The sequence below is a fragment of the Leopardus geoffroyi genome, chromosome B3 (genome assembly GCF_018350155.1).
Source record: "Leopardus geoffroyi isolate Oge1 chromosome B3, O.geoffroyi_Oge1_pat1.0, whole genome shotgun sequence".
NCBI classification, from domain to species: domain Eukaryota; kingdom Metazoa; phylum Chordata; class Mammalia; order Carnivora; family Felidae; genus Leopardus; species Leopardus geoffroyi.
In genome coordinates, this window is record NC_059337.1 from 36590042 (window position 1) to 36615142 (window position 25101).

The 25101-nt window shown below is 51.5% G+C and overlaps 1 protein-coding gene across 3 annotated transcripts in view; it reads right to left on the bottom strand.

Annotated features, from left to right (window-relative positions):
* NOX5 (NADPH oxidase 5) overlaps positions 1-25101 on the bottom strand; it is a 71364-nt gene that overhangs the window by 44113 nt on the left and 2150 nt on the right. For 2 of the 3 annotated variants that reach the window (XR_006704574.1, XM_045449281.1), the window contains exons 2-11: positions 21523-21646; positions 19722-19872; positions 14909-15119; positions 13112-13346; positions 11223-11376; positions 10860-11038; positions 9743-9925; positions 8125-8257; positions 4538-4674; positions 1596-1787 (exon numbers count right to left, since the gene is read on the bottom strand). Coding sequence is in view for 2 of the 3 variants with exons in the window: in XM_045449281.1 (XP_045305237.1) it covers positions 1596-1787; positions 4538-4674; positions 8125-8257; positions 9743-9925; positions 10860-11038; positions 11223-11376; positions 13112-13346; positions 14909-15119; positions 19722-19872; positions 21523-21646 (1699 nt within the window). In the remaining variant the exon portion in view is untranslated. The remainder of the gene's footprint in view (positions 1-1595; positions 1788-4537; positions 4675-8124; positions 8258-9742; positions 9926-10859; positions 11039-11222; positions 11377-13111; positions 13347-14908; positions 15120-19721; positions 19873-21522; positions 21647-25101) is intronic. The other variant, XM_045449282.1, reaches the window with a different exon arrangement.

Sequence of the window (25101 nt, forward strand, 5' to 3'; positions counted from 1 at the left end):
AGTTCTGCCCGGCTTCGCCAGGCAGAAAAGCCAGTGGCTGGCCTGGCTCATGGCTCCACTCTGCCCTTGGGACCCCGTCCTGGGCTTGCTGATGGGAGCCACTGGGAGCAGGGAGGAGGCCTCTTCTGTCTGCTCTGCCTCATTCCTCCAAGCCTGGGCACGTGACAGACCGGATTCGGGAGGTCGGCGCACTTCCTCCCACAAGGTGAAGGAAATAGAACCCCCGCCCCCCCCACCCCAAAACAGGCTATAGGGGCCTGTGATAGTTCCCTGTCTGCTGCTGGAGGGCAGAGTTAGGAGTGACCTTCACAATTACCCAGAGCAATCCCTCACTTGACAGAAAAGGAGGCCAGGCTAAGAGTGGGAACAAGCTCAGGGGAGAGCCTGGGTCTCCTGCTGACCGTCCAGTGCCCGTCACACTACAGCATGCTGCTTCTTTGTCCGGGGGCCACTGAATGCTGTGTCCCCCACGGTGTCAGACTTGAACTCCTTGTGTAGGAGGTACCCTGGACGAGAGCTACTCTCCTTTCCGTGGTCTTTAAACCTTCCAATTGCAAGGAGAAAGCCCACATCGCGGTTAGTAATCTTTAACGTGCTGCGCTTACCAAGCCCACCTCTTTCTTTTTCTGGTACTGAAGCAAGAAAGAGAAAGAGCATGAGAGAGAGAGAGAGAGAGAGAGAGAGAGAGAGAGAGAAGGAGAAGGAGCAGCAGAGTGTGGCTTCAGGCTCAGAGCGTCAGCAGGCAGGAACATCTGGCCAGAATTGATTAAGATTGGCTTTTATTGATTTTACTTTTTTTTTCCTAAATTTTTTTTTCCTTAATGTTTTTGTTTTTTTGAGAGAGACACAGAGTGTGGGTGGGGAAGGGGCAGAGAGAGGGAGACACAGAATCCGAAGCAGGCTCCAGGCTCTGAGCTGTCAGCACAGAGGCCGTCGTGGGGCTCAAACCCACGAACTGTGAGATCATACCTGAGATGAAGTCGGACGCTCAACCAACTGAGCCACCCAGGCGCTCCTTGATTTTACTTTGAGAGTTACCTTCTGATTATGGCACACGATACTAGTTTACCATTCAAGATAGCAATCTACAGCGTCCTTTTAAATGCAAGTAAGTTTATAGGGACACCTGGGTGGCTCAGTTGGTTAAGCGTCCTACTTCAGCTCAGGTCATGATCTCGCCACTTGTGGGTGTGAGCCCCGCGTCGGGTTCTGTGCTGACAGCTCAGAGCCTGGAGCCTGCTTCGGATTCTGTGTCTCCCTCTCTCTGCCCCTCCCCTGATCACACTCAGTCTCTCTCTCCCTCAAAACTAAACAAACATTAAAAAAAAATTTTTTTTTTAATACAAGTAAGTTTAAAGTCATGTTGGGGTGTGAGGAGAGAGACCAGGTAGGAAATATTCCCAGTGAGGAGCGAACACGGCAGAAGTTAGGAAGGCAGTGTGCACATGCCTGGCTGCAGGAGCACCACATAATATGCACGGCTTCGTGTGTGTGGCTGCCCTTAAGGACCTCTCTACTGAGTCCCATGGATCCACCACCCCTGGGGACACAAAGGCCGGCTCTCCCGCCTCCAGCCCCAGCTTCCTGAGCCTTACCAGACCCCACTCAGACGTGGTTCTCCGCTGTGCCTGAGCCGATTCCTCTGTCCCTGTGGGCACCGGGCCTGGGTCCCCATGCTGTGGAGTCCCCCTGGGCCTGTAGGATGTCAGCTCCACGGTGACATCCTTGCTGGAGGCCACAGCTCCCTGCACCGCGGCTCCGGACTGGACGGGCTGGCACTGAAAACTCTGTTTGGTTTCGAAGTGGAAATGGCTTTATTATTTAAATCATGAAACTAGGGGGGCGCCTGGGTGGCGCAGTCGGTTAAGCGTCCGACTTCAGCCGGGTCACGATCTCGCGGTCCGTGAGTTCGAGCCCCGCGTCAGGCTCTGGGCTGATGGCTCAGAGCCTGGAGCCTGTTTCCAGTTCTGTGTCTCCCTCTCTCTCTGCCCCTCCCCTGTTCATGCTCTGTCTCTCTCTGTCCCAAAAATAAATAAACGTTGAAAAAAAAAATTAAAAAAAAAAAAATAAAAATAAATCATGAAACTAGGGTGCCTGGGTGGCTTAGGTGGTTGAGCATCCAACTCTTGATTTCGGCTCAGGTCATGATCTCGTGGGTTCGTGAGTTCGAGTCCCACGTCAGGCTCTGTGCTGACAGTGTGGAGCCTGCTTGGGATTCTCTTGCCCTCTCTCTCTGCCCCTCCCCTGCTCAAGCTCTTTCTCTCTCTCTCTCAAAATAAATAAACATTTTAAAAAATTTAAATCATGAAATCAATACATGTTAGTTTTTAAAGATTCACATGTTACAGAACTATAAAGATTAAGGTGAAAAAGTACCCTGAATAAAGTGGAATCACTTCTCTAAACACTTTTTTCTATGTCCTTCCAGACTTTTACTCTCTCTCTCTTTTACATAAATGAAACATATTGCTTTGTAACCTGCCTTTTCCACTCACTACATCTTGACTAGCTTTCCATGCTAATGCATATACATTTACATAATCTTTTTTTTTTTAATTTTTTTTTCAAAGTTTATTTATTTTTGGGACAGAGAGAGACAGAGCATGAACGGGGGAGGGGCAGAGAGAGAGGGAGACACAGAATCGGAAACAGCATCCAGGCTCTGAGCCATCAGCCCAGAGCCCGACGCGGGGCTCGAACTCACGGACCGCGAGATCGTGACCTGGCTGAAGTCGGACGCTTAACCGACTGCGCCACCCAGGCGCCCCTACATAATCTTTTTTAAGGAACTTCCTATTCCGTGAAAAGGGTGATCAGTAATTTATTTAGCTACATCCCTAGTGTTGGACAATTTTGATTATCCCCATTTTCTCATTAGTGTTAATTAACAACCACCATACAGAAGATAACATCTTTCCCATCTCTATCCCTTCACCGTGATTTATTTTTCTTCATGGCACGTATTATCACCTGACACATTATGTCTGTATTTTGTTTGTTTATTGTCTACCTCTCCCTCTGGAAGGGAAGCAGGTACTGCATCACTGTTGCTTACGGATTTATCTCCAGCATCTAGAATAGTACTTGGAAAACAGGAGGTGCTGTGCTCAGTAAATATTTGCTAAATGAATGAAGGAACAAGGTGATTAATGTACTTCCTGTGCAGCTACCCAATTAGCTTTTTAGGACAAATCCCTAAAAATGGAATGGCTGGGCCTGTGGGTACACATATTTAAAATGTTGACACATGTGGCCAGACTGCCTGCCAGAAAGATTATGCCAATCTATTCTATGGCGGTGGTACCTTAAGGTCCTAAAGAAACACAGTCTTTAACGTATCTACCCACAGATTCCTGGTGTACATGACTCTCCCGGTTTTCAAAGCCAGCTTCCTCCTTCAGAAAGGTTCCCCTGATTAAGAACAGAGAACGTTCTGCTTGTTTCTACTGACCCCTTCATCTCCCAAAGCTTTGCTCTGGGCATCTTTCTAGAGGGGTTGGTGATCTGGCCTGGCAGGATTCCACCTGGTTTTTCTCCCCTCGGAGTTTAAATTCCACAGGGGCACGACAGGGCTGAGCCAGGCCCGGGGCTGCTTTTCCTTTGACCTTCAGCAGGGGCTTCCCCACATTAACATGTCTCCCAGCTGAGCCGTACAGCCTACTAGGTGTGGGTTCGGGCACCTTAGCCTCTTTTGTCTGTTCTCACTGTCGTCTCGCTGCCCTCCTCCAAAACCTCCCCGAGTCAGTATTCGTTCCAGACACTGGCAACTTGTCAGCCTCGTGGGTTCATCAGGGCTCAAAAGATAACAGTGCTGCCGCTGATGCTGCTGACGCTGATGGTGAATGGTCCACGTGGACCGTGCGGTCCCGTTAGCTCAGGGCTTTCCCTGCATTCATTCCATCATTGGCCCTTAAAAAGCATCACATGGGGCGCCTGGGTGGCGCAGTCGGTTGAGCGTCCGACTTCAGCCAGGTCACGATCTCGCGGTCCGTGAGTTCGAGCCCCGTGTCGGGCTCTGGGCTGATGGCTCAGAGCCTGGAGCCTGTTTCCGATTCTGTGTCTCCCTCTCTCTCTGCCCCTCCCCCGTTCATGCTCTGTCTCTCTCTGTCCCAAAAATAAATAAACGTTGAAAAAAAAAAAAAAGCATCACGTGAGAAAGGGAGGCCAAGGACGGGAACCACCTGCAGTTAGTCCATTGATGACTAAGCTAAAGCTCGAGTAAGCGAAGGGACATACAAGGCCGAACAGTCACAAGGTGCTGGAGCAGGGACGTGGAGGCGGGGTTTTCCGATCTCAATCTCCCCTCTCTTTCCATTGTCCACCTGGCTTCTAACGGAGGACTTGGGACTCGGGAGGTCCTGGGGCGGGTGGGCTGTCGGATCACACTGTCTACAGTTGCCTCGCCCCCTGTGCTGCCGTTCAGCCAGTGTATACAGCCGTTGCTCAATGATTGATGTTCACCATTGAGAACATCAGCAACTTGGTCCCCACTGGGTTTGACTCCACAGTGGACCCTTCCTCCCCTGAAGCAACCTACCTGGGGCTTCCTCTGGCTCCTTCTCATCCTCAAACTCCTTGACAGCCGTTTGGAGTCCACAGGGTCTGATGCCTTGAAGGACTCATACAGCCTGTTTGTCCACTGCCCTTGGGACCGGACGTGTAGCCAGATAGTGTCTGAGCAAGAGACAGGGCAGGGGGAGAGGGGGTCAGCGCTGGCCTCCAGCAGGGAGCAGGCCCGTCTCACCTGAGGGACTGGGGCTGGGCATCTACTGCTCAAGCTCCAGACTGAATGTCCTTCCGCGGGCCCAAACTAGCAGTCCCAGCCCTGGGACTTGGAAATCTCATTTCTCTGGTGCAGATATTGTAGTCTTCGTCCATGAAGTCAACTTAAGCTGTCTGCTCTGCCAAGACCAGGGTCAGAGCGGCCCTGAGCACGCTAGAAGCTCCTGCCTCCTCCATCAGGCCAGGGTCTCACCAAGGTGGCGACCACTCCCTCCCACATTCAACCAGGTGCTTGTCAACAGCTCTGCACACAGTAGGTGTTCAGTCTGTGGCACGAACAATGGCTTTCATTGTGCCCAGTACCTGGGATGTAGCTTCTCTGCTGAGGGGTGACCAGCAGAAAGGTGGTGTGGGTGGCCACCCCTCTGCTGAAGGGTACCAGAGAGAATTCACAACATTTGAACAAGGAGCCCCCCCCCCCCACCCCGAGAGATCTCCTGCTCAGACATTCTTATCCTTTAAACAATTTCTTTAAACCATGGGGGAGCCTGGGTGGCTCAGTGGGTTAAGCGTCCGATTTGATTTCAGCTCAGGTCATGATCTCACTGTTCATGAGTTTGAGCCCCATATCGGGCTCTGTGCTGACCCTGCAGAGACTGCTTGGGATTCTCTCTCTCTCTCCCTCTCTCTCTTGCTTGCACTTTCTCTGTCTCTCTCAAAATAAAGAAATAAACTTAAAAAACATTTTAAACCATGGACTCTCTTGGCAGTCCTGTGGATACAACGGAGAGACTCCTTCTCAGAGCAAGGTTTTTTAAATACACAAAGTCACACACATGGAAATCACAAATGAAACAGCATGTATTTGTTTGCAAAAAAAACCAAAAAAACAAAAAACAAGCACCCCCCCCCCCAATGTGTGATTGAAGAATACGTCTGCTTCTTTGCCAACACAGGAAACTATGAGGTCCCGCCAGAATTGCGTGGCCACTGAAACCTGAAGTCGTTGATGAGCATAAATGATACCCCGAGGTGCCGGCAACCATGACAATGCGATCTCAAAGAATCTTGTGATTTTTATTTTGAAAGAGTCACAGGTATTGTTAATGCTTCTGTGGCTGGCTGTGGGCATTCACAATCGAAGAAGATGCTAAGGTTCAGTTAATTCTCCGAGGCTTCCTCTCCCTTGACCCTACAAGTGCCAGGGGGGCTGGGCTGTGACTTGTTTACACAACACACTCTGAGGCGCCCCACACAGTGAGTGCATGTAGGGGGGGCCTCCCTAAACGCTGGGAGAATGCAATCAGTTACTACTGCCGACCTGAGTCCACTCCTGATTTCTGTGAGCCAGCTCCGTAAACCAACTCGGAGTATGTACCAGCCCTCATACGGACTCACTCAGCCCACCACAGAAGGCTCAGGGCCTGAGAGACAGGCAGGTCCCAAGCAAACGCCCTGAAGAAACCCCATTCGAGAATCGGCCAAGTCAATGGCACATCCATCTAGTGTATGTGGTCATTTTAATCATACTGGTATCACTATACTGGAATACTATGCAGCCATGCAAAGGGAAGTTCTTATTAATTTTTTTTGTATTTTTAAAAATGGTTATTTATTTATTTTTTTTTTAATTTTTTTTTCAACGTTTATTTATTTTTGGGACAGAGAGAGACAGAGCATGAACGGGGGAGGGGCAGAGAGAGAGGGAGACACAGAATCGGAAACAGGCTCCAGGCTCTGAGCCATCAGCCCAGAGCCTGACGCGGGGCTCCAACTCACGGACTGCGAGATCGTGACCTGGCTGAAGTCGGACACTTAACCGACTGCGCCACCCAGGCGCCCCAAAAATGGTTATTTATTTATTAGAAATTTTTTTTAATGTTTATTCATTTTTGAGAGACAGAGAAACAGAGCACGAGCCAGGGAGGAGTAGAGAGAGAGGGAGACACAGAATCCAAAGCAGGCTCCAGGCTCTGAGCCCGAGGCAGGGCTTGAACTCACGGACCGTGAGATCATGACCTGAGCTGAAACCGGACACTCAACCGATTGGCCCACCCAGGCGCCCCTTGGAAAGTTTTTTTTTTTTTTTTTTTTAAAGAACTGACATGCAAAGACTTTTATGACATACTGCTCACAGAGAAAAGGCGGGCCGCAAAACAGTGTGAAGAATGTGACCCCGTGTAGGCAAAACCATCTCCACATCTATAGAACCACGTGGGTATATAAAGACAGATCTGGAAGACTGTTCACCAGAAGACTGACAAGGGCTTTCTCTGGATGGAATTGTTTGAGGGATTTTAATTTTCTTCTGTGCATATTCCTATATGGTTTGAATTTTCTGAGAGCAGATCTCTTTTGGAGAAACAGAACAGGAAAGAAAAATAGGAAGAAAAGAACCTTCCCCCTCCTGCCTCCGCCCCCACCTTTGCCCCGTTGTACGTCCAAGCCACCACTCAGGTGACTCCGGGGCAGGTGGTACGTAGCCTCACGAGGAACCCTTGCCTTGGGTCTGAACTGTGGGGGCTGGGCCACGGGTCCTGCTGGGCCGGCGCTGGGAGGCATCCTAAATGGAATGGGTCCTTAATAGGGATGGGTCAGAGGAAACAGGCAACCAGGACCCTTCATCCCTCATGAAGCCGAGCAAGGGTCAGGCAAGGCATTCGCTGCCAGAATTACTACTTAAGGTGGAAAGGCCGATCTCTGGCCTAGGAAGAGGGCACAGGTCTGGGTGCCGGCTCAACAACAGTCCAGGACCAGAAGGATGGCACGTACATGGGTGGAGGCCAGAGGTCCACTGGGTGAAGGGAGGGTCAGCTGAGCAGTTCCATGGGTGTGCTGGTGACCCAGAGAGAGATGGGAGTGGTCCAGGGATGGGGAAGAAGGATTGGAGGGATTCTGCTGCCTTGGGGCTCCACAGAGATGGGGGAAGCCTGGCTTCCCACCACAGCGCCCTTGAGAACTCCCTGGCTCCTCTGAGTTCACTCCTCCTCTGCCTCAGACCCCTGCGCGCTCCCAAGTGCTGGCACCAACCGTCCCCATTCAGAGTCCCCCTCGGCCCCACCCGGGCTCTAGTCAGCTTTGCCAGCCACTTTGTCTGCCTTTCACCTCTTCTCTGACCCTCTCTCCTGCCTCCCGCCCTGTCCTTCCCTTCTTCCCTCCCCGCCCCACCCCCGATGTAGCGCCGACTACATTAAATTGCCCTGTGTTCCCAGCTTTCCATGCTGTCTTTTGCTCTGTCTCCTCCCTCATTTCCTTCTCTGTCTAGTAAGCTTCCTGGAGCTTTTGGAGGTTGACTTTGTGGCCCTGGCCTTGCTCACGTCCAGGTTCCCAGTTCCCAGCCCGCGCTTGGCACCAGGCAGAACTCGGTAAATGCCTGCCGAGCGAGCAGCGGGGCTGGTGTACCTTTCTGCTCCGGGGCGCTGCTGATGGTGAACGGGTGCCACTCGTAACGCGCAATGGTGGGGACGTTCAGATACAGATAGTCGCCCGGTCTATAGTGGAACAGAGGGGGCCGCTTGATGAGCAGATGGGTGACCTGGGAAGAGAGGAAGATCGGGGTCATCCATGCAGGCCCAGGGGCCCCCGGGCGAGAGGGCAGAGGCCGGGTCATCCTCCTCCGTCACACACCAGGCCAGCCCTGGACGTGAGACCCTCCGGCCTGTGAGCAGGGCTTGGCCTGCGGCACCTCTGCCAGCCAGGGGGTAGGTGATGATCAGAGAAAGGGACAGTAGGGTTTGATCCTGGTTTGATCCCACTTCTTATGGGGTGAACACTAATGGCAGTGGCCTTTCTCGGTGAAGCCCCCTGACTGCTGTAGCCCGTTTCTTGCAACTGCTGTAGTATTTGGCTGGCATCCAACCACTAATGGGCATCTCCCCCAGGAGAACAATATCCCCCTGGACAACAGCTTCTGTTTATTGGGCACCGCAGCATGCCAGACCCGCGCGAGGCACTTAAAAGTGTCATCTCTGGTCCTCACGGCAGTTCTCTGAGACGGATGCCATTCTTTCTCCGCTTTATAGATGAGACACTAAGGCTCAGAAGGGTTAAGGAGTTTGCTCAAGGCCACCAGCTAGGAAACCACGGGATCTGCAGCTAATCACGGCGGAGGCTGTTCAGAGCTGAGCCACCCAGAACTGCCTTCCTTTTCTCCATAAATGGCCCAATCACTCAGACACCCAGGAGATGTCCTAGGCTCCTTCCTCTCCCCGCCCCCAAATGCAGCCGGTTACCTCTTGAGTCTTTCTGTGATATGCCACCCCTTTCCCATTCCACAGCCACTGCCCCTGTTTAGGGTCAAGGCCCTCATGAGCTCTCGTCTGCATATTGTGCAACAGCCCCCAAATGGTCCTCACTGGACCGTCTTCCACAGAGCCACTGCAGAAATCTAGCTGGAAAATAAACTGGCTTACTACCCCCACCCCCCTCCCCCCGATCAGGCGTTCCACCAGGCCCCGCCCACCCCTCTCCCTGGCACCTTGGCTGTAGCTGTGATAAATTACCCATAGTCCCCAAGGACAGCACCTCTACCACAACTCGGTGCCTTTGCTCAGCCTGTTCCTTCTCCCAGGAGTACGCTTCCTTATCTTGTCTACGCAACAAACTCCTGCTCATCTTTCAAAACCCTGATGAGGCATCTCCTTCCGCATTCTGAAGCTTTCTCTGACCTCTCAAAGATAGTTTCCTACCTCCTGACACTCTGCTCTCACCCATACAGCCCTGCACTATAACTAAAGGGCAAAGCAGGACAGTGCCCGAGCCGTCTCTGTGACCTGGCACAGGGCCTGGCAGTTTGCAGGCTCTTAAGACTGATCTTTCATGCTATCCTGCCTACCTGTCATGCCGCTTCCTAAAATGTCCCTCCTGAAGGCTAGACCAGATCGCACACTTTGCTTGTCTCCTCTGCTGTGCAGGGGCCATAGCTACGCTATTCTCTGCTTCCTTGCGGGTCTAGCAGGGTATCCGGCTGCTGCGCCCTACCATCCGCAACGCCCCTAGGCACCTCAGGCCCCCTTCACACCTTGGAGGGAAGGAGATTGACTTCCACGATGCACAGGGCTGCCATGCGGGACACCGCTAGCCCGATGGCCTTCTCCAGGAAGAACAAGATGCCAGGGACCAGCAGCCACTTCCAGAAGCTGGGCCCGTGCACAATGAGCAGGATCCACATGGGGAGGTAGGACAGATGAGTCCAATAGAACACCTGCGAGGGTGAGGAGGGAGGGGGCAGTAAGCTTCCAGAGCTCAAGTCCTGGGGGTGGAACAGGGAAGCCTCCAGAGCCTTGGTCATGCACTGCTCTCCTGGGGACAGGGGCTGGGGCTGGGAAGCTTTGGGGCTTATTTATTCTGGGCCCTTGGCCCAGGGATCGTATAAGCGTTCCTGGAGCTCACACCAAACATCCGAAACCTCTGCCTGGGGATATTCTGGGCAGAGTGGAGTGCCCCCAAAGGGCTCATGAGCATCACGGTCCCCATCACATTGACCCTTTCTCAGGGGGACGTGAAGACATACACTTCCTGAGCATGGAGAAGAAAAGAGCAGAGCACCGAGCTGGAATGCCTGTTCTACTACTGGCCGTGGGAGCGTGGGCTAGGAGATTACTTGTCTGAGCATCAGATTCCTTGTGGGTCAAGCGAAGATGCGGATTCCAACTTCAAAGGATTGCTGCTGGTGCTCTCTCTCTGTCTACCTGATGTGGTTTGGTTTTGGACTCCAAACCAAACCTGTGACCTCCTGCGCAGAACTAGCTCCTCCGTTGGAGCATCGACGTGCCAGGTGTATACTTAGCGGCTTCACATATAGTATCCCATTTAATTCCTAACATAAATTCATAGGTAGAGAATTATAGGGCCATTTTATAGATGGGGAAGCTGAGTGAGCCTGTGTCCCTTCCCCTTCCTAGCTTAATCCCATTAGGGCAGGGGGCATGCCAGCAAACAGGCAGAATCTTCCAGAGCAAAACATTTTTCGCTTTGCAGACATGAACTGCAGCCCAGGGGAAGAACCCAAGTCGCAGGCACATGACATGCAGAGCAGCCTGGGCACTTCCTGGGCTCTGGAGTAAGTGAGAGGGGACACGGCATGAAACGAAGTTGGGAGGCCAGCCTGGGAGAGCAAAGGGGCAAGGGCCTGGCACCTCAAAGCGGCCGCTCCTTCGGATGCAGGAGCTGGAGCAGGCAAACATAAGGAGCAGCAACAGCAGCAGCGCCACTCCGGTCGGGGAGGCGGAGCCACGGACCCAGCCAATGCCGGGCCTCGTGGTGAGCAGCAGTTCCCAAAACCGGAAAGGGCTGGCCCCGGAATGAGCCTGGAGCGCTGGAGAGGAGCACAAGACAAGCTGTTCCCTCTCCACCTTTCCCTTGGGGTCCCCACCTTTCCCCATCAGGCACCCACCCAGGCAGAGACCCCTTCTCCATCCACCGGGCATGCAGGGCACACAGGGCTGATAATGAGTGGTTTGTGGGAGGCCCACCGGGCTTCCGGCCCCCAGGCGACTCACCGAAGTTCGCAACGTGGGCCACGGTGTGCACAAGGGAGAGCCCAACCACCACCCAGCCCATGAGCTGGTGGAACTGGATGTTCTGGTCCAGCGGCAGGACCTGAGCCAGCCACGTGGCCCGCAGCCAAGTGAGGCAGCGTCTGAGCATCAGCATCTGGCCGGGCAAAGTGGCGGAGAGCCTCAGCTGGCGCGCGCTCTCTCTCTCTCTTTCTCTCTCTCTCGGCCCCGTTCTCTTTTCCCCGGCAGCCACCTCCCATCCTCTTTCTGAGCTGTGTTTCCTGCACCGGCCGCTTCCCCATCTCCCCTGTCCCCAAGCCTTCACTGTCCCCCTAGGTCCACAGCTGGGGTGTCCAAAGCAGCGTCTCCAGAATTGGGGCAGGAACAGAAAATGTTGCAGAATGACTGCTGGTATTACTTTGATCTAAACACAGGAGGAGTACATAAGCTTTTTGGTAATATTTAATATCTGTGTTGACATGGTGCCCTCATTTAGTCTTTACGTCAGACAGGCACATGTTATGTCTAGTTCTCAAGGTGTCCTAGAGGAGAAAGACTGGCTTTTCCAAGGGGCTTTTGACAAGGGCTCCCTCCTTGCTCATTTGCTTTCAATGTAAGTGTGCCCAGATATGTGGACTTGTAGATTACATTGTCTGATTCTAACAAAGCTAAAGTACCTCTCACAAAAAGGACAAGTAGCTTAAAAAGATTCCCTGCAGAGGAAGTGCTGATTGAAAGCAATGTTAATGATGCAAGAGCAACTGACCAAGAAAATAAGTCATGGGTCTCCAACTCCCACACATAGCCAGTTCTGAGGATAAAAATAAAACCCACGGGGCACCTGGGTGGCTCAGTCGGTTGAGCATCCGACTCTTGATTTCAGCTCAGGTCATGAGCTCAACTGTTCAGTTGGGTTCGAGTGCCGAGTCGGGCTCTGCACTGGCAGCATAGAGCCTGCTTGGGATTCTCTCTCTTCCTCTCTTTCTGCCCCTCCCCTGCTCACGCTCTCTCTCTCTCAAAATAAACATTAAGAAAAAAAAAAAAAAACCCGCATAAGAAGCTGATATTATTAAGAAGAGTATTTGAACTAAAGCTGTACATCCCTGATCATTAAGGATAACTCTTGCCATATAGTTAGTGTGCCGTAAGTCTAATAGCTAATGATAATAGGGTATGCACATAATTACAAGTAAATGAGCATGAATTGGGTTATTGGAAGGGGATTTTTGTTTTAATTGTAGGAGCAGAATCGAAACCACTTGGAGACCTCACTCCCTGGCCCAGAGTATCATATTCTGACTCATTAGCCTGGCATTCAAGGGCTCTTACAGCGTGCTCTCTGCTTGGAGCCCTGCACAAGAGCCAGCCCCACCTCCTCCAGGGTCCACCATAAGGCTATTGTGAATATCAAACGGAAAGTGCTTAGCCCGGTGACTGTACAGAGTAAGTAAGTGCACAAAAATGCCAGCTGTGTTGGGCACCTGGGTGGCTCAGCCGGTTTGTGAGTTTGCCCGCCCCCCTCCCCCCGCCCCCTCCCTTAGAGTGTCAGTCTCTGTGCTGACAGCTCAGAGCCTAGAGCCTGCTTCGGATTCTGCGTCTCCATCTCTCTCTGTCCCCTACCCCACTCACGCTCTCTCTCTCTCCCTCTCGAAAACAAACTTAAAAATTTTTTTTAAATAAAATAAAAACGCCAGCTGTGTTTTACGTGCTGCGTGACTATGGACAAGTCACTGCCCCTCTCTGGGCCTCATGTCCACCGCGTATTGCTCCAGGTGACGTCTGAGGTGCCATCCTGCCCTGCGGCACCCCAGGTGTCCACCTGTCGGTCTATGAGGAACCTACATCATCAGTCCTCCCGCCCGCTTCCCTGCCCTGGGACGGCGGAGTGTTACCACGATGAAGCTGCAGTCAAAGTTGAGGCACTGGCCGCAGCCCTTGGCCACCATGACGCTGGCGCCCAGGGCCCGGTGGGCGCAGGCCGCCAGAGTGAAGAGCAGCACGTGGAGGCCCGCGTAGGCGGCCAGGCAGAGCAGGTGGCTGCGGTGGTTGTGCCAGTAGGCGGAGGTCAGAGGGCGAGGACGGCGACTGCGCGGCCGGGCGGCAGGGGGCGTCAGCCAGTGGGCGGCGCTGTGGGAAAGGGGCTCGGCTCAGGGGGACTCCGCCAGGCGGGCTGCGGCGGGCACCACCGAAGTCGGAACCTAGAGACCCCCCCCCCACCCCCCGACCCTTGTAACCGGCCAAGTCTCTGGAGCCTCGTGGCAAGTGGGCCGGCTTCCCTTGACACCAGGAAACAGAGAGGTCAAGCGACTTGCTCACAGTCACACAGTTAGGTGAAGCCGAGATGGAACTCCCATCTGTCCGATGCCGCATCCACCATGGCTATTTTCAATACCTCCCTTACTCGCCAATTGAGGAGGGGGGGAAGTCAATCGAAAAGGATGGAAGAATCTGAGACGTGTTGTGGTGAATAACCCACAGTAAGTTAACACACGAAAAGAATGAATTACAAAACTGGCACTTTTCAGAGCTCGGAGTCAAACTTGGTGTGTTGTTACACCACGTCTATTTTATTTCCTCCGCAGCCCTTACCAATTTAGTACTTCCCTAGTTTATGCATTTGTTTATTGGTATCAATTACATATAAATTAACGGTGCCTGCTCCATCAAGCTGAATAAATGACTGCCTTTGCTAATTATTTGTGTGACCCCAGGTAAGTTACTTCAGGTGAGGTAACTAACTTCCTTTGGGGCGTTGCTATAAAAGGCACTGGTATATTTGTATAAATGCCCAGCCCACGGTAGGTGCTTAATACTGTGAAGTTGATTCTGAAAAGACACTGTAGAAAATGGAGGCAAGACCATAGCTGCCCCGCAGTACAAGACCTTTGTCCCCTATGAAAAAGAGGGCAAAGGCCGGACTTGGAGGGGCGGGGTTGGGCGAGGGTGGGGCGGGCCGGGACTAGGCAGGGTGAGGAGTGGTGGGACTGGACCATGGTGGGGCTGGGGCGGGGCGGGGGCGGGGGCGGGCAGGACTGGAGAGGGCCCCGGGTGGGGCGGGTCTAGGCAGGGTGGGCGGGGTGGGGCTGGGCTGGATTGGGGTGGAGCGGGGCTGGGCGGGGCTGGGCTGGGCGGGGCTGGAGCGAGTCACGGGTGGGACGGGCCTGGGCGGGGTAGGGCGTGGTGGGGCTGGGCCTGGGCGGGGCTGAAGCGGGTCACCGGTAGGACGGGTCTGGGCGGGGCGGGGCGGGGCCGGAGCGGGGCTAGGGAGAGGCTGGAGTGGGGCTGGGCGGGGCCAGAGCGGGCTACCGGAGGGGCGGGCCTAGGCAGGGTAGGGCGTGGCGTGGCGTGGCTGAAGGGGGGGTCACCAGTGGGACGGGCCTGGGCGGGGCTAGGGAGGGGCTGGAGCGGGTTGGGCGGGGCTAGAGCGGGCCACCGGTGGGGCGGGCTTAGGCAGGGTAGGGCGGGGCGTGACGGGGCGTGGCTGGAGCGGGCCACCGATGGGGCGGGCCTAGGTAGGTAGGGCGTGGTGGGGCGGGGCTGGGGTGGGCCTAGGGCGGGGCTGGAGCAGGACTGAGCCGGGCTGGCCGGGCTGGGGCGGAGCTGAGGGATCCCCGGGGCCTCGGGCCCCTCTGCGCACCTGAAGTGTAACCCCTACGCGGGCAGTGCCCACGCTGGAGACAGGGCCGCACCTGATGGTCAGGTTTTCCATGACCCCGGGGAAGCGCTGCAGCTCGTTCCGAAGCTCGTCGAAGGTGATGGCGCCGTTGTTGTCCTTGTCGGCCGACTCGAAGAGCGCCAGCGTCAGCTGGTCCAGCTTCTCGTCTGGCAGCGAGATGGCGCTCTCGCGCATGCACGATTGCAGCACGGTGCGCAGCTCATCCGCGTCGATGGAGCCGCTGCCTGTCCCAAGTGGGGATGAAGCCGAGTGGGGGCCTGCCCGGGACCCCACTCTGTACCCGCAGACTCCCCTTCCCATATACAGCCAGTGCATCGAGTGGCGAACGTTCCCTAATCGTCCACCTCCAGTTTTCTGCGAACCTTTCGGGGTATAGACCAGGCAATCAAAAAATACACAGTATCACCCTCCTCTCAGAAACCTTCTATGGCTCCCTACTGCCCAGTTCAGGACAAATAAACTCTTAGCCTCAGTGCATGTCTTTCTCGAGAATCTGCAGCCTCCTAAGTACTGAGCTTCCAAGGCCATCTGCACAGAAGATGCACTTGCTTGCTTAATTTGTAAGGATTACTCTGCTTAGAGTATTAATTATCCGGAAGCAAACTGTACGTGGGGTGGTGGTGAGGGAAAGTTCCCTGTTGCTCTCTCACTTGAAGCAGACCTTCCTCTTCCATGTTGTCCTGAGAGGCCACAGCTGGGCACTCAAGTCCAGCCACATGACTTTACATGAATATGGGTGACTGAGAGTGTGATGGGAAAAAGAAGCCAAATCTCTCCGCCGCGATGAGAATTAGAGGCATATTTTTTTCTGTGTGTATTTCCATTCTTCATGAGCAGCGGGGCCTGTGATTAATGAGTTCTTGGCCAGTTGGGATGTAGACACACTTGAGGTAGCTTTGGATTTCTGCCCCTTACTAACTGCTGGTGGGCTGTAAGTCCTTCTGAGTAGTGAAACTTACTTTGCTCATCTATAAAATGGGGATCATAATTCCTCCCTTTCAGAACTGGTTCAAGGATGAGAGATCATTATATAGCACTGCAGTATCTGGAAAAAAGTAGTTGCATATAAATGGAAAGTCTTTACTGGTATTGTGATCGTCAGGAAGACCCAAAGCCAAAGTCTCAAATCACATGCCAGGGCAGAGTCTAAAGTACCCCTCTCCAGTCACACTCCTGTCCTCGGCTTTCCTAGTCAAGAGCCACCATGCAACAGGTTTCTAACCGCATCTGGAGCTCCAGTCCCTCCCCTGTCCCCTTCACACCCTGTCATCCATCCAACTTTATTCTCTCCTTGGCTAATTTCAAATCTAGGGTCCTCCTTCATAATTATTCTCAGACACACGTTCTTCTTCCTTGTCCCGCTGTCCTTCTATTCCAATGACCTAAAAATATCCCATCTCTGAGGGAATCTAGCCACCTGCTCTCTCCCTTCCTGCACCAGGGCAGCTAATAGGACAGTCCCGAAGAAAAGCACCCAAGAGGGCAGGAAGCTTTATCCCCATTCCAGAGCAAGGCCTTCAACTTGCCCTGCAACCCTCTCCTGCTTCTCTAGTGTAGTCACTCTCCTGCTGTCTGCAAGGACCACTTCTCACCTCCATGGCCATCCAGTCCCTCGCTGGATCTCAGAGAAAGCAGAAGCCACCGGAAGAGAATGCCCTCTAGTTCCTGCCAAAAAACTGCAAATCTCCTTTCACCTGCCCTGCCCTGCCTTCCTCTCCACCACTGCCTGCTAGGAGAACGTGAGTGTGCCACTCCTCCCGTCACAAACCGACCTCTCCATCTGAGGTCATCGGTAAATCTCAGGAGCGAGCAAAGCTTGATGCTCAGAAAGCAGTCAGTGAGGACTGTCCCATGGAGACTGGGTGGGGTCTGAGGAAGATGTTCAGGAAGTGGGTATGGCCAACTGCCCACATACTAGGGGAAGGGGGTCGATTTGGGGAATGGGTTCCAGGAATGAGGCCTGGCTAGATTGAGTCAGGTGCAGCGGGGAGCTAGAGAAACCCCATAGGCCAGAGGGCCCTGCCCAGCAGCAGGCCCGCACCTAGGTTGAGCTTTTCAGGATGCAAATCCAGCCCAGTGACTTCCCTGCTCAACAGTCTTCAATGACTCCCCGTTGCTAATTGTACTGAGACTCCAAACCTTGGCCACCGAGGCCCGCACAGTCTGGCCTCCCCAACCATCCCAGTCTCACTGGGTGCCTCTTTCTCACTGCAGTGTCCCTTCCTCTGATGATTCCAGGCCTTCAGAGATGCTTGCTGCCACGGAGTTGCCAAAGGTTGAAGTGTATTTTTTTTTTCAAGTTTATTTATTTATTTTCGAGAGAGACAGAGAAGACAAGCAGGGGAGGGGCAGAGAGAGAGAGAGAGAGAAAGAGAGAGAGAGAGAGAGAGAGAGAGAGAGAGAGAATCCCAAGCGGGCGCCTCAGAGTTGCCAAAGATTTAAAAGCAGGATGTTCATGGGGGAGGCTCAATCAGTTGAGCATCTGATGCTTGATTTTGGCTCAGGTCATGATCTCACAGTTTAAGGTTGTGTCCCACATCTATCTCTGCGCTGACAGCATGGAGCCTGCTTGGGATTCTCTCTCTTCCCCTCTTTCTCTGCCCCTTCCCTGCTGGTGTTCTCTCTCTCTCTCTCTCTCAAAAATAAATAAATAAATATTTAAAAAAAAAAGTGGCGGGAAGGGGGAGACAAATTGTCCATTTTGGTAATGGAGTTTGAGTAAACAGTAACACATAGTGGCTGACACCTATAAAGGGTGTATCCTGTGCTGGGCACTGTTGTGAGTTTACACAAGTTAACTAATTTAATCCTATTAACCTCATGAGTATATACTGTTATTATAACTATTATTCTCATGTGATAGGTTAAAAAAAAAACCTGAAGCACAAAGAAGTTAAGTATCTTGGCCAAGGCTCACCATAATAATTATTATTTTTTTAATGTTTATTTATGTTTGAGAGAGAGAGATCAGCGCGAGCAGGGGAGGGGCAGAGAGAGGGGGACAGAGGACTTGAAGCAGGCTCCCTGCCGACAGTAGAGAACCTGTTGTGGCGTCTGAACCCACGAACCGTGAGATCATGACCTGAGCCGAGGTCGAATGCTTAACCGACTGAGCCACCCAGGCGCCCCCACCATGATTATTAATAAGCGATGGAGCTGATTTTGAACTTAGGCAGCCTGACCTCCGAGTCAGAGATCTTAACTCCTAGACTCTGCTGCATGGGACCCAGGATCAATATATACGTACAGTGGAATATGATGTGGCCACAGGAAGTAATGCTGTAACCACACTAAGTTACCACTTAGTAGCCAGGGTGGCTACAATTAGAAAAACAACAACAACAACAACAACAGAAAGTAACGAGTGTGGGCAAGATGTGAACAAACTGGAGCCCTCGTGCATGGCTGGTGGGAATGTCATGCGTTACAACCTCTGTGGAAGACTACAGCGTTCCTCAAAAGACTAAAAATAGAACTACCATCTCATGCAGCAATTCTACTTCTGGGTCTACGCCCAAAAGGATGGAAAGCAGGGTCTCAAAGACCTATACCCGTATTCATAAGAGCATCATTCACAATAGTCGAGAGGTGGAAGAAACCCAAGGGTCCGCTGATGGATGTATAAACAAAACACGGTCTATCCATACAATGAAATATTGTCCAGCCTTAAAAAAGAATTAAGTCCTGTCACATAGTGCAACATGGGTGAACCTTGAAGACATTATGCCTAGTGACATAAGCCAGTCACAGAAGGACAAGTATTCTATGATTCCACTCTTATGAAATACCCTAGAATAGTCAAGTTCTTACAGACAGACACTAAAAGTGGTTGCCAGGAGCTGGGGAGGGAGGAATAGAAGCTCGTGAGTGTTTAATGGGTATAGAGTTTGGGATGATGAAAAAGGTGTGAAGATGGGTGGTGGTAATGATCGTTCAACAAGGTGAACGCACTTAATGCTGTGGACCTGACATTTAAAAAATGGTGAAAGTGGGGGCACCTGGGTGGCTCAGTCAGTTAAGCGTCAGACTTGGGTTCAGGTCATGATCTCACAGATCATGGGTTCGAGCCCCACCTTTGGGCTCTGTGCTGACAGCTCGGAGCCTGGGGCCTGCTTTGGATTCTGTGTCTCTCTCTCTCTCTGCCCCTCCCTCCTTGCACTCTGTCTCTCTCTCTCTCTCTCTCTCAAAAATAAATAAAAACATTTTTAAAATGGTGAAAGTGGTAAATTTAATGTTATATATATTCTGCTACAGTAAAAATGATGTTACAAAGCAATACAGTCTTGCATAAACAAGTGTTTATATTGTTTAGTAAGAAAAGGCAGTATGCATAGTATAATCCCATTTTTTAATTTAAAAAATGTGTGTGTGTGTGTGTGTGTGTGTGTGTGTGTGTGTGTGAGTGTGTGACAGAGATCAATTAGAAAGCAGTAGAGAAAAATGTTATGGGTGATTTTTGCTTTCTTCTTAAAACCATTCTGTATCATCTAAAATGTTCACAGTGGACTTAACGTTCTTATTATAATATGGAAAAAGCAATAAAGCAATTCTTTTTTCAAACATAGAAAAGAACAAAAGAAAGTTCTGGATTCTGGTGAGTTGAATCAAAGGCATTGGTCTCCTGGGCTAGAATGGCCCCTTCTCGCCACCTTCCACAAAAGGGAGGCAGAGATCAGACAGAGAGACGGGTCGGGGTCACGCCGAGGGAGACAGCCATCAGCCTGGCCTGGAGAAAACAATCCTGTTCTGCCCCAGAGACGCTGAGATGGGTCGATTCCTTTTGTCCCCTCCCACTGAGGCCACCCCCGCCCCCCAAGAGCCCTTACCGTCAACGTCGTACACCTGGAAGAGGAATTTGAGTTTGTCCATGGGGTTGCCGTGGATGAGCAGGGTCAGCGCCTCCAGCAGCTCCTGGAGCGTGATGGTGCCACTTCCATCGGAGTCAAACAGGGCGAAGAATCTCTCGGCAAAGAAGGACTGTGGCCAGAGAAGGACGGGAAAAGGCACAGCGTGGACTCGGGGCCTGCGCTTTGAAGTCGCGCGGTGTGCACGCGCGCATGCGCCCTGGGGTGGTGGGATTCCGGCAGGACTCCGTCCGGTGCGTGGGGTGTGATCGCAGGGTGTGATCTGTCCGCTTGGCCACACTAGGGGGCGGTGTCCATGGCCCATCCTGCCTGCCTAGAGCAAGTTCGGACTCCCGGTGGAAGAACTATTCAGATCCCTGCAGGGAGGATGGACTTGTGTCTGGGCCTCAGGCCCTGTGCCGGCACGGCAGCCTGGTCATTTGTATGGACTGTCTGTCTCCTACCTGACATCGCCCCCATCAGCCTTGCAGTTCGGACCCCTCAACCCGCAAAAAGGGTCAGACAGAAGGTCCCCTGCAGGCTCCTCCCAGGTCCTGTCTCATCCCCTTGGGGGTGAACACGAGGGATGAGTGAACCAGGAAGGTCTTGGAGGATGGTGCTTGAACACGTGTGTCTTTCCTGTACTAACTGTTTAAGCTGCCGGTAGCCTACACTTCAGGCTTGTTCTTAAGCGCCAATTCACTCACTTCATTCATTCATTCATTCATTCATTCATTCATTCATTCGGCAGCCATGTCCCGCACAGCTCCTGCCTGCCGGGCCTGGTGATAGACACTCAACACAGAAATTAAGACACGCTGGGTCAGAGCCCCAGATATACCAAGCACAGACGCTCCCCTCGGGGCAGGGGGAGGGGTTTGTAGGGTTCAGGTCTCACCTAAAGGGACCGTGAGGAGTTTACAAGCGCCAAGTGGGGGCCAAAGTTGGTTGTAGACAGTCAGCCCTGCCTTGGCTCTCCTCTTTCTTCCCTAGATCACTGGGTAAGACCTTAATCAGTCTCCACCATCTTGAATGGTCTTTATCTTAAGGTATTTTGCAGCCTCCTGTTGAGAGTGTAATGTTCTGCCAGGCAGGTCTTTTTTTTTCCTTCCCCATGTTCACTATATAGAAGGAGGCATGGCATTTAGAGCTCTTAGCAGCATCCCTGCTACCAGCAAGTGAGGGGCCCTCTGATCCAAACGGGGACATGTAGATGGTCCCTGGCCCGCCCCTATCAAGGACACAGGCCACCACCAGATGCAAGCCCACAAAACAGGTGGGGAGAGGTTGACATTTGTCGGCTCACTCCCCCTGTCTCTCTGTGGATGTCTCCCCAGTCTGCCCGGCATGCAGACTGTTCCAGGGATGGGCAGAGACCCTATCAAATGGGAGAGGACCGGGGACAGTGTGGGAGTCTCACGGATACAAACCATTGGAAAACATTATTTCTTGGAAGGAGGCTTACATACACGATAGCATCAACTCTGCCCGTGAGGCCGGTGGAAAATATGAGGCCAAAAATATTTCTTAAGATTTGGCAAGCTGCTGATACCCAACTTCACATGTTGTTTTGAAGACCCCAGGAGGCCATGGCTACCAAAGGGACGGACGGGCATCGGTAGCAGAGACAGAAACGTCCTCCGATCCTGCTTAGAGGTGGGGCCTTGAGCCCCGAGGACGCCCGGGGAGCGATCTTTCCCTCCTTGTGACGTACTGTGTCCCTGAGAGCCGGATGGCTCTTCCCTTATGAACGCGGGGCCCTACTTCTGGAGCGGACACTTGCCTCTTTCACATTCAAGGCTGTTTTGAATTCTTGCAGGTTGATCTCCCGGTCTTCTCCCGCAATGGTCTCAAACTGGTGTGTCACCCACTGAAGCCACTTGGCGTCTTCCTCGGCACTCATGGTGCTTGAGACAAAGGAGACAGGTTTATGGGCTTGGGGTGGCCAAGGGCTCCGGGTGGTTCCAGGCCCTGTGCCTTCTTCTAATGAGGGCCTCAGGCCTTCCATGGGCTGGATCAGCCTCCCCAGGACTGCTGAGTCCCTGTCTCTCCCTTCCATCTGGCATCAGCCAGCCTGGGCTCGTGTCTCCGTAGGTTTCGGAATGATAGGGTCCCAGTGAGATGGAGTCCAGATTGTGGGCATAAGGTCAGAGAGTGGTACACTCTGGGAATGCCATTAACATGATGACAATCCTCCCCCACCTCACATTTACACAGCTCTTTAGTGTTTTCCAAATACCTCCCACCCACCACTTCATTTGGTCTCTGTCACCATCTGGTGGGTCATGACATTTTATAAGGAGGAAATAGATTCCGAGCAGATGAGTACTTTAGCAAAATTTATTCAGCCAGTGAGAGAGAGAGAGAGAGAGAGAGAGAGAGGGAAAGTGAGCGCTCAAATCCAAGGCTGGCGTGTTTTCCATCATGCCCCAGAGCCTCCACCCTTTGCTTGAACATTTCTAGTACACGCCATGCCAGGACTCAGGCCTCGGGTCTTGACTCTCTGGGTCCAGGGCATATTCTATGATGTTCCAAGGGTATCAGTGAGCAGACACCCTCCCAGATGAGCTAGCTATACAATGACCTGAACAGAGGTTAGTGATAAATGAGGACACCACTTTCTGTGGCATCAGAATCCGACAAACCAGAATTGAGACTGTGACTGAGGATATATAACATCCTGTTGCTATCAACTTCCCTCTGAGAGAATGGCTTTGTCTGTATCCCATGAGTTCAATATAACCTTATAACCTTAAATGATTTAGCTACAATTGATCCTCATTATCTGCAGATTCCGTATTTGTGAATTCGCCTATCTGTTACACTTTACCTGTGACCCCTAAATCAATGCTTGTGGCATTTTTGCAGACATTGTGGACTTGAGCAGAACAGTGATAAGCTTGAGCTGCCCAATGTACACGTTCCCAGCTGGAGTTGAACAAAGTGATGCTGTGCCTTCTTGTTTCTTGTTTCAGCTCTCATATTATGAACAAGTGTCCTTCTCATGATCTACTGAGTGCTGCAAGGGTTGAATTTTGTGCTTTTTGTTGGTGATCTTGCTTTGTGTGTGTGTGTGTGTGTGTGTGTGTGTTTTGTTTTTTTTTTTTTTTTGAGAGAGAGAGGTCTCAAGTGAGCAAGGGCAGAGAGAGAGAGACAGAGACAGACAGAGAGAGAGAAGTGGGGCTCACCCAACGTGGGGATTGTGTTCACCAGAAGCAGGGTTCGTGCTCACCTGAAGCGTGGGCTCAAGTTCACCTGATGCCAGACTTGAACTTACAAACTGTGAGATCATGACCTGAGCCGAAGTCAGATGCTTAACTCGCTAAGCCACCCAGGTGCCCCATTTTTTTCATTCTTAAAAAAAATTGGGGGGGGGGACGCGTGGGTGGCTCAGTCGGTTGAGCATCTGACTTTAGCTCAGGTCATGATCTCCCAGTTTGTGAGTTCAAGCCCCGTGTCGGGCTCTGTGCTGACCACTCAGCGCCTGGAGCCTGCTTTGGATTCTGTGTCTCATTCTCTCTCTGCCCCTCACCCACTTGTGCTCTATCTCTCAAAAATAAATAAATGTACAAAAAAATTAAAAAAACATTTTTTTTTCGGATGCCTGGGTGGCTCAGCCGATTAAGTGTCTGACTTTGGCTCAAGTAATGATCTCAAAGTTCATGGGTTTGAGCCCTGCATCGGGCTCTGGGCTGACAGCTGAGAGCCTGGAACCTGCTTCAGATTCTGTGTCTCCCTCTGTCTCTCTGCCCCTCCCCTATTCGTGCTCTCCCTCCCTCTCAAAAATAAATAAATAAAAATTAAAAAAAATAATACTAAAAAAATTTTTTAGGGGCGCCTGGATGGCTCAGTCAGTTAAGTGTCTGACTTCGGCTCAGGTTATGATCTCACGGTTTGTGGGTTCGAGCCCAGAGTGGGGCTCTGTGCTGACAGCTTGGAGCCTGAAGCCTGCTTCAGATTCTGTGTCTCCCTTTCTCTGTCTCTGCCCCTACTCTGCTTGTGCATGCGCACTCTCTCTCTCAAAAATAAATGAACATAAAAAAATTCTTAATTTTTTTTTTTTTTTCTTACAGGGGACACACAATGTTACATCACTTTTCAGGTGTATAATGTATCTCTACATGCTATGCTGTGCTCACAGCGAGTGTTAACTACCATCTGTCACCATGTAACATGATTACAATGTCATTGAATATATTCCCTGAGTTGTACCAGGGATTTTGCTCTTTAAAATGGCCCCAAGAGTGATGCTGAAATGCTGGCTAGCACTCCTCAGCACAAAAAGGCTGTGATATGCCTTATGGAAAAAATATGTGTATTAGGTAAGCTTTGTTCAGACATGAGTTTTAGCACTGTGGACTGTGAGTTCTACGTTAACAAATCAACAACTTATATTCTTTTTTTTTTTTTTTTTTTTTACATTTTATTTATTTTTGAGAGAGAGTGAGCACAAATGGGGGAGGGGCAGAGCGAAAGGAAGACACAGAATCTGAAGCAGGCTCCAGGCTCTGAGCTGTCAGCACTGAGCTGGACGTGGGGCTCAAACTCACAGACCGTGAGATCATGACCTGAGCCGAAGTTGGATGCTTAACTGACTGAGCCACTCAGGCGCCCCTCAACAACTTATATTCTTAAAGGAGGCTTTAACCACAGGCACACATAAAACAGCGTTATATATTGAGGGGTGCCTGGCTGGCTCAGTTGGTAGAGTGTATGACTTTTTTTTTTCTAAGTTTTATTTATTTATTTTTTGAGAGAGAGAGAGAGAGCAGGGGAGAGGCAGAGAGAGAGGGGGGCAGAGGATCTGAAGCAGACTCCAGGCTCTGAGCTGTCAGCACAGAGCCTGACACGGGGCTTGAACCCACGAATCATGTCCCATGTGGGGCTCGAACTCACGAACCATGAGATCATGACCTGAGCTGAAGTCAGACACTTAACCGACTGAGCTACCCAGGCACCCTGGAGTGTGTGACTCTTGATCTGGGGGTCATGAGTTTGAGCTCCACATTGGGTGTAGAGATTATAAATGAGTAAACTTAAAAAAAAAAAAAAACAAACCCAAGGCTATACATTGATTTTTTTGACAAAAACGTTGCACCCAGATGTTAGCAAGGACTTAACCCTGTATTTTCCCTAGAAGCAATGGCTCAGAATTCCCTAATTCATTGTTTTCAATGACTTTATAGGACACAACTGCCATGAATAATGAGAATCAACTGTATTTATATATTAAATTTAAAAATAAACAAGCTAACTTTCACTTAAGGAACTGGGAAAAAAATAAAATACACACACACAATAAATAGAAGGATTGACTATTAAGTAGAAAGTCTGAAATTCAGGAACTAGAAAACTGAATAAA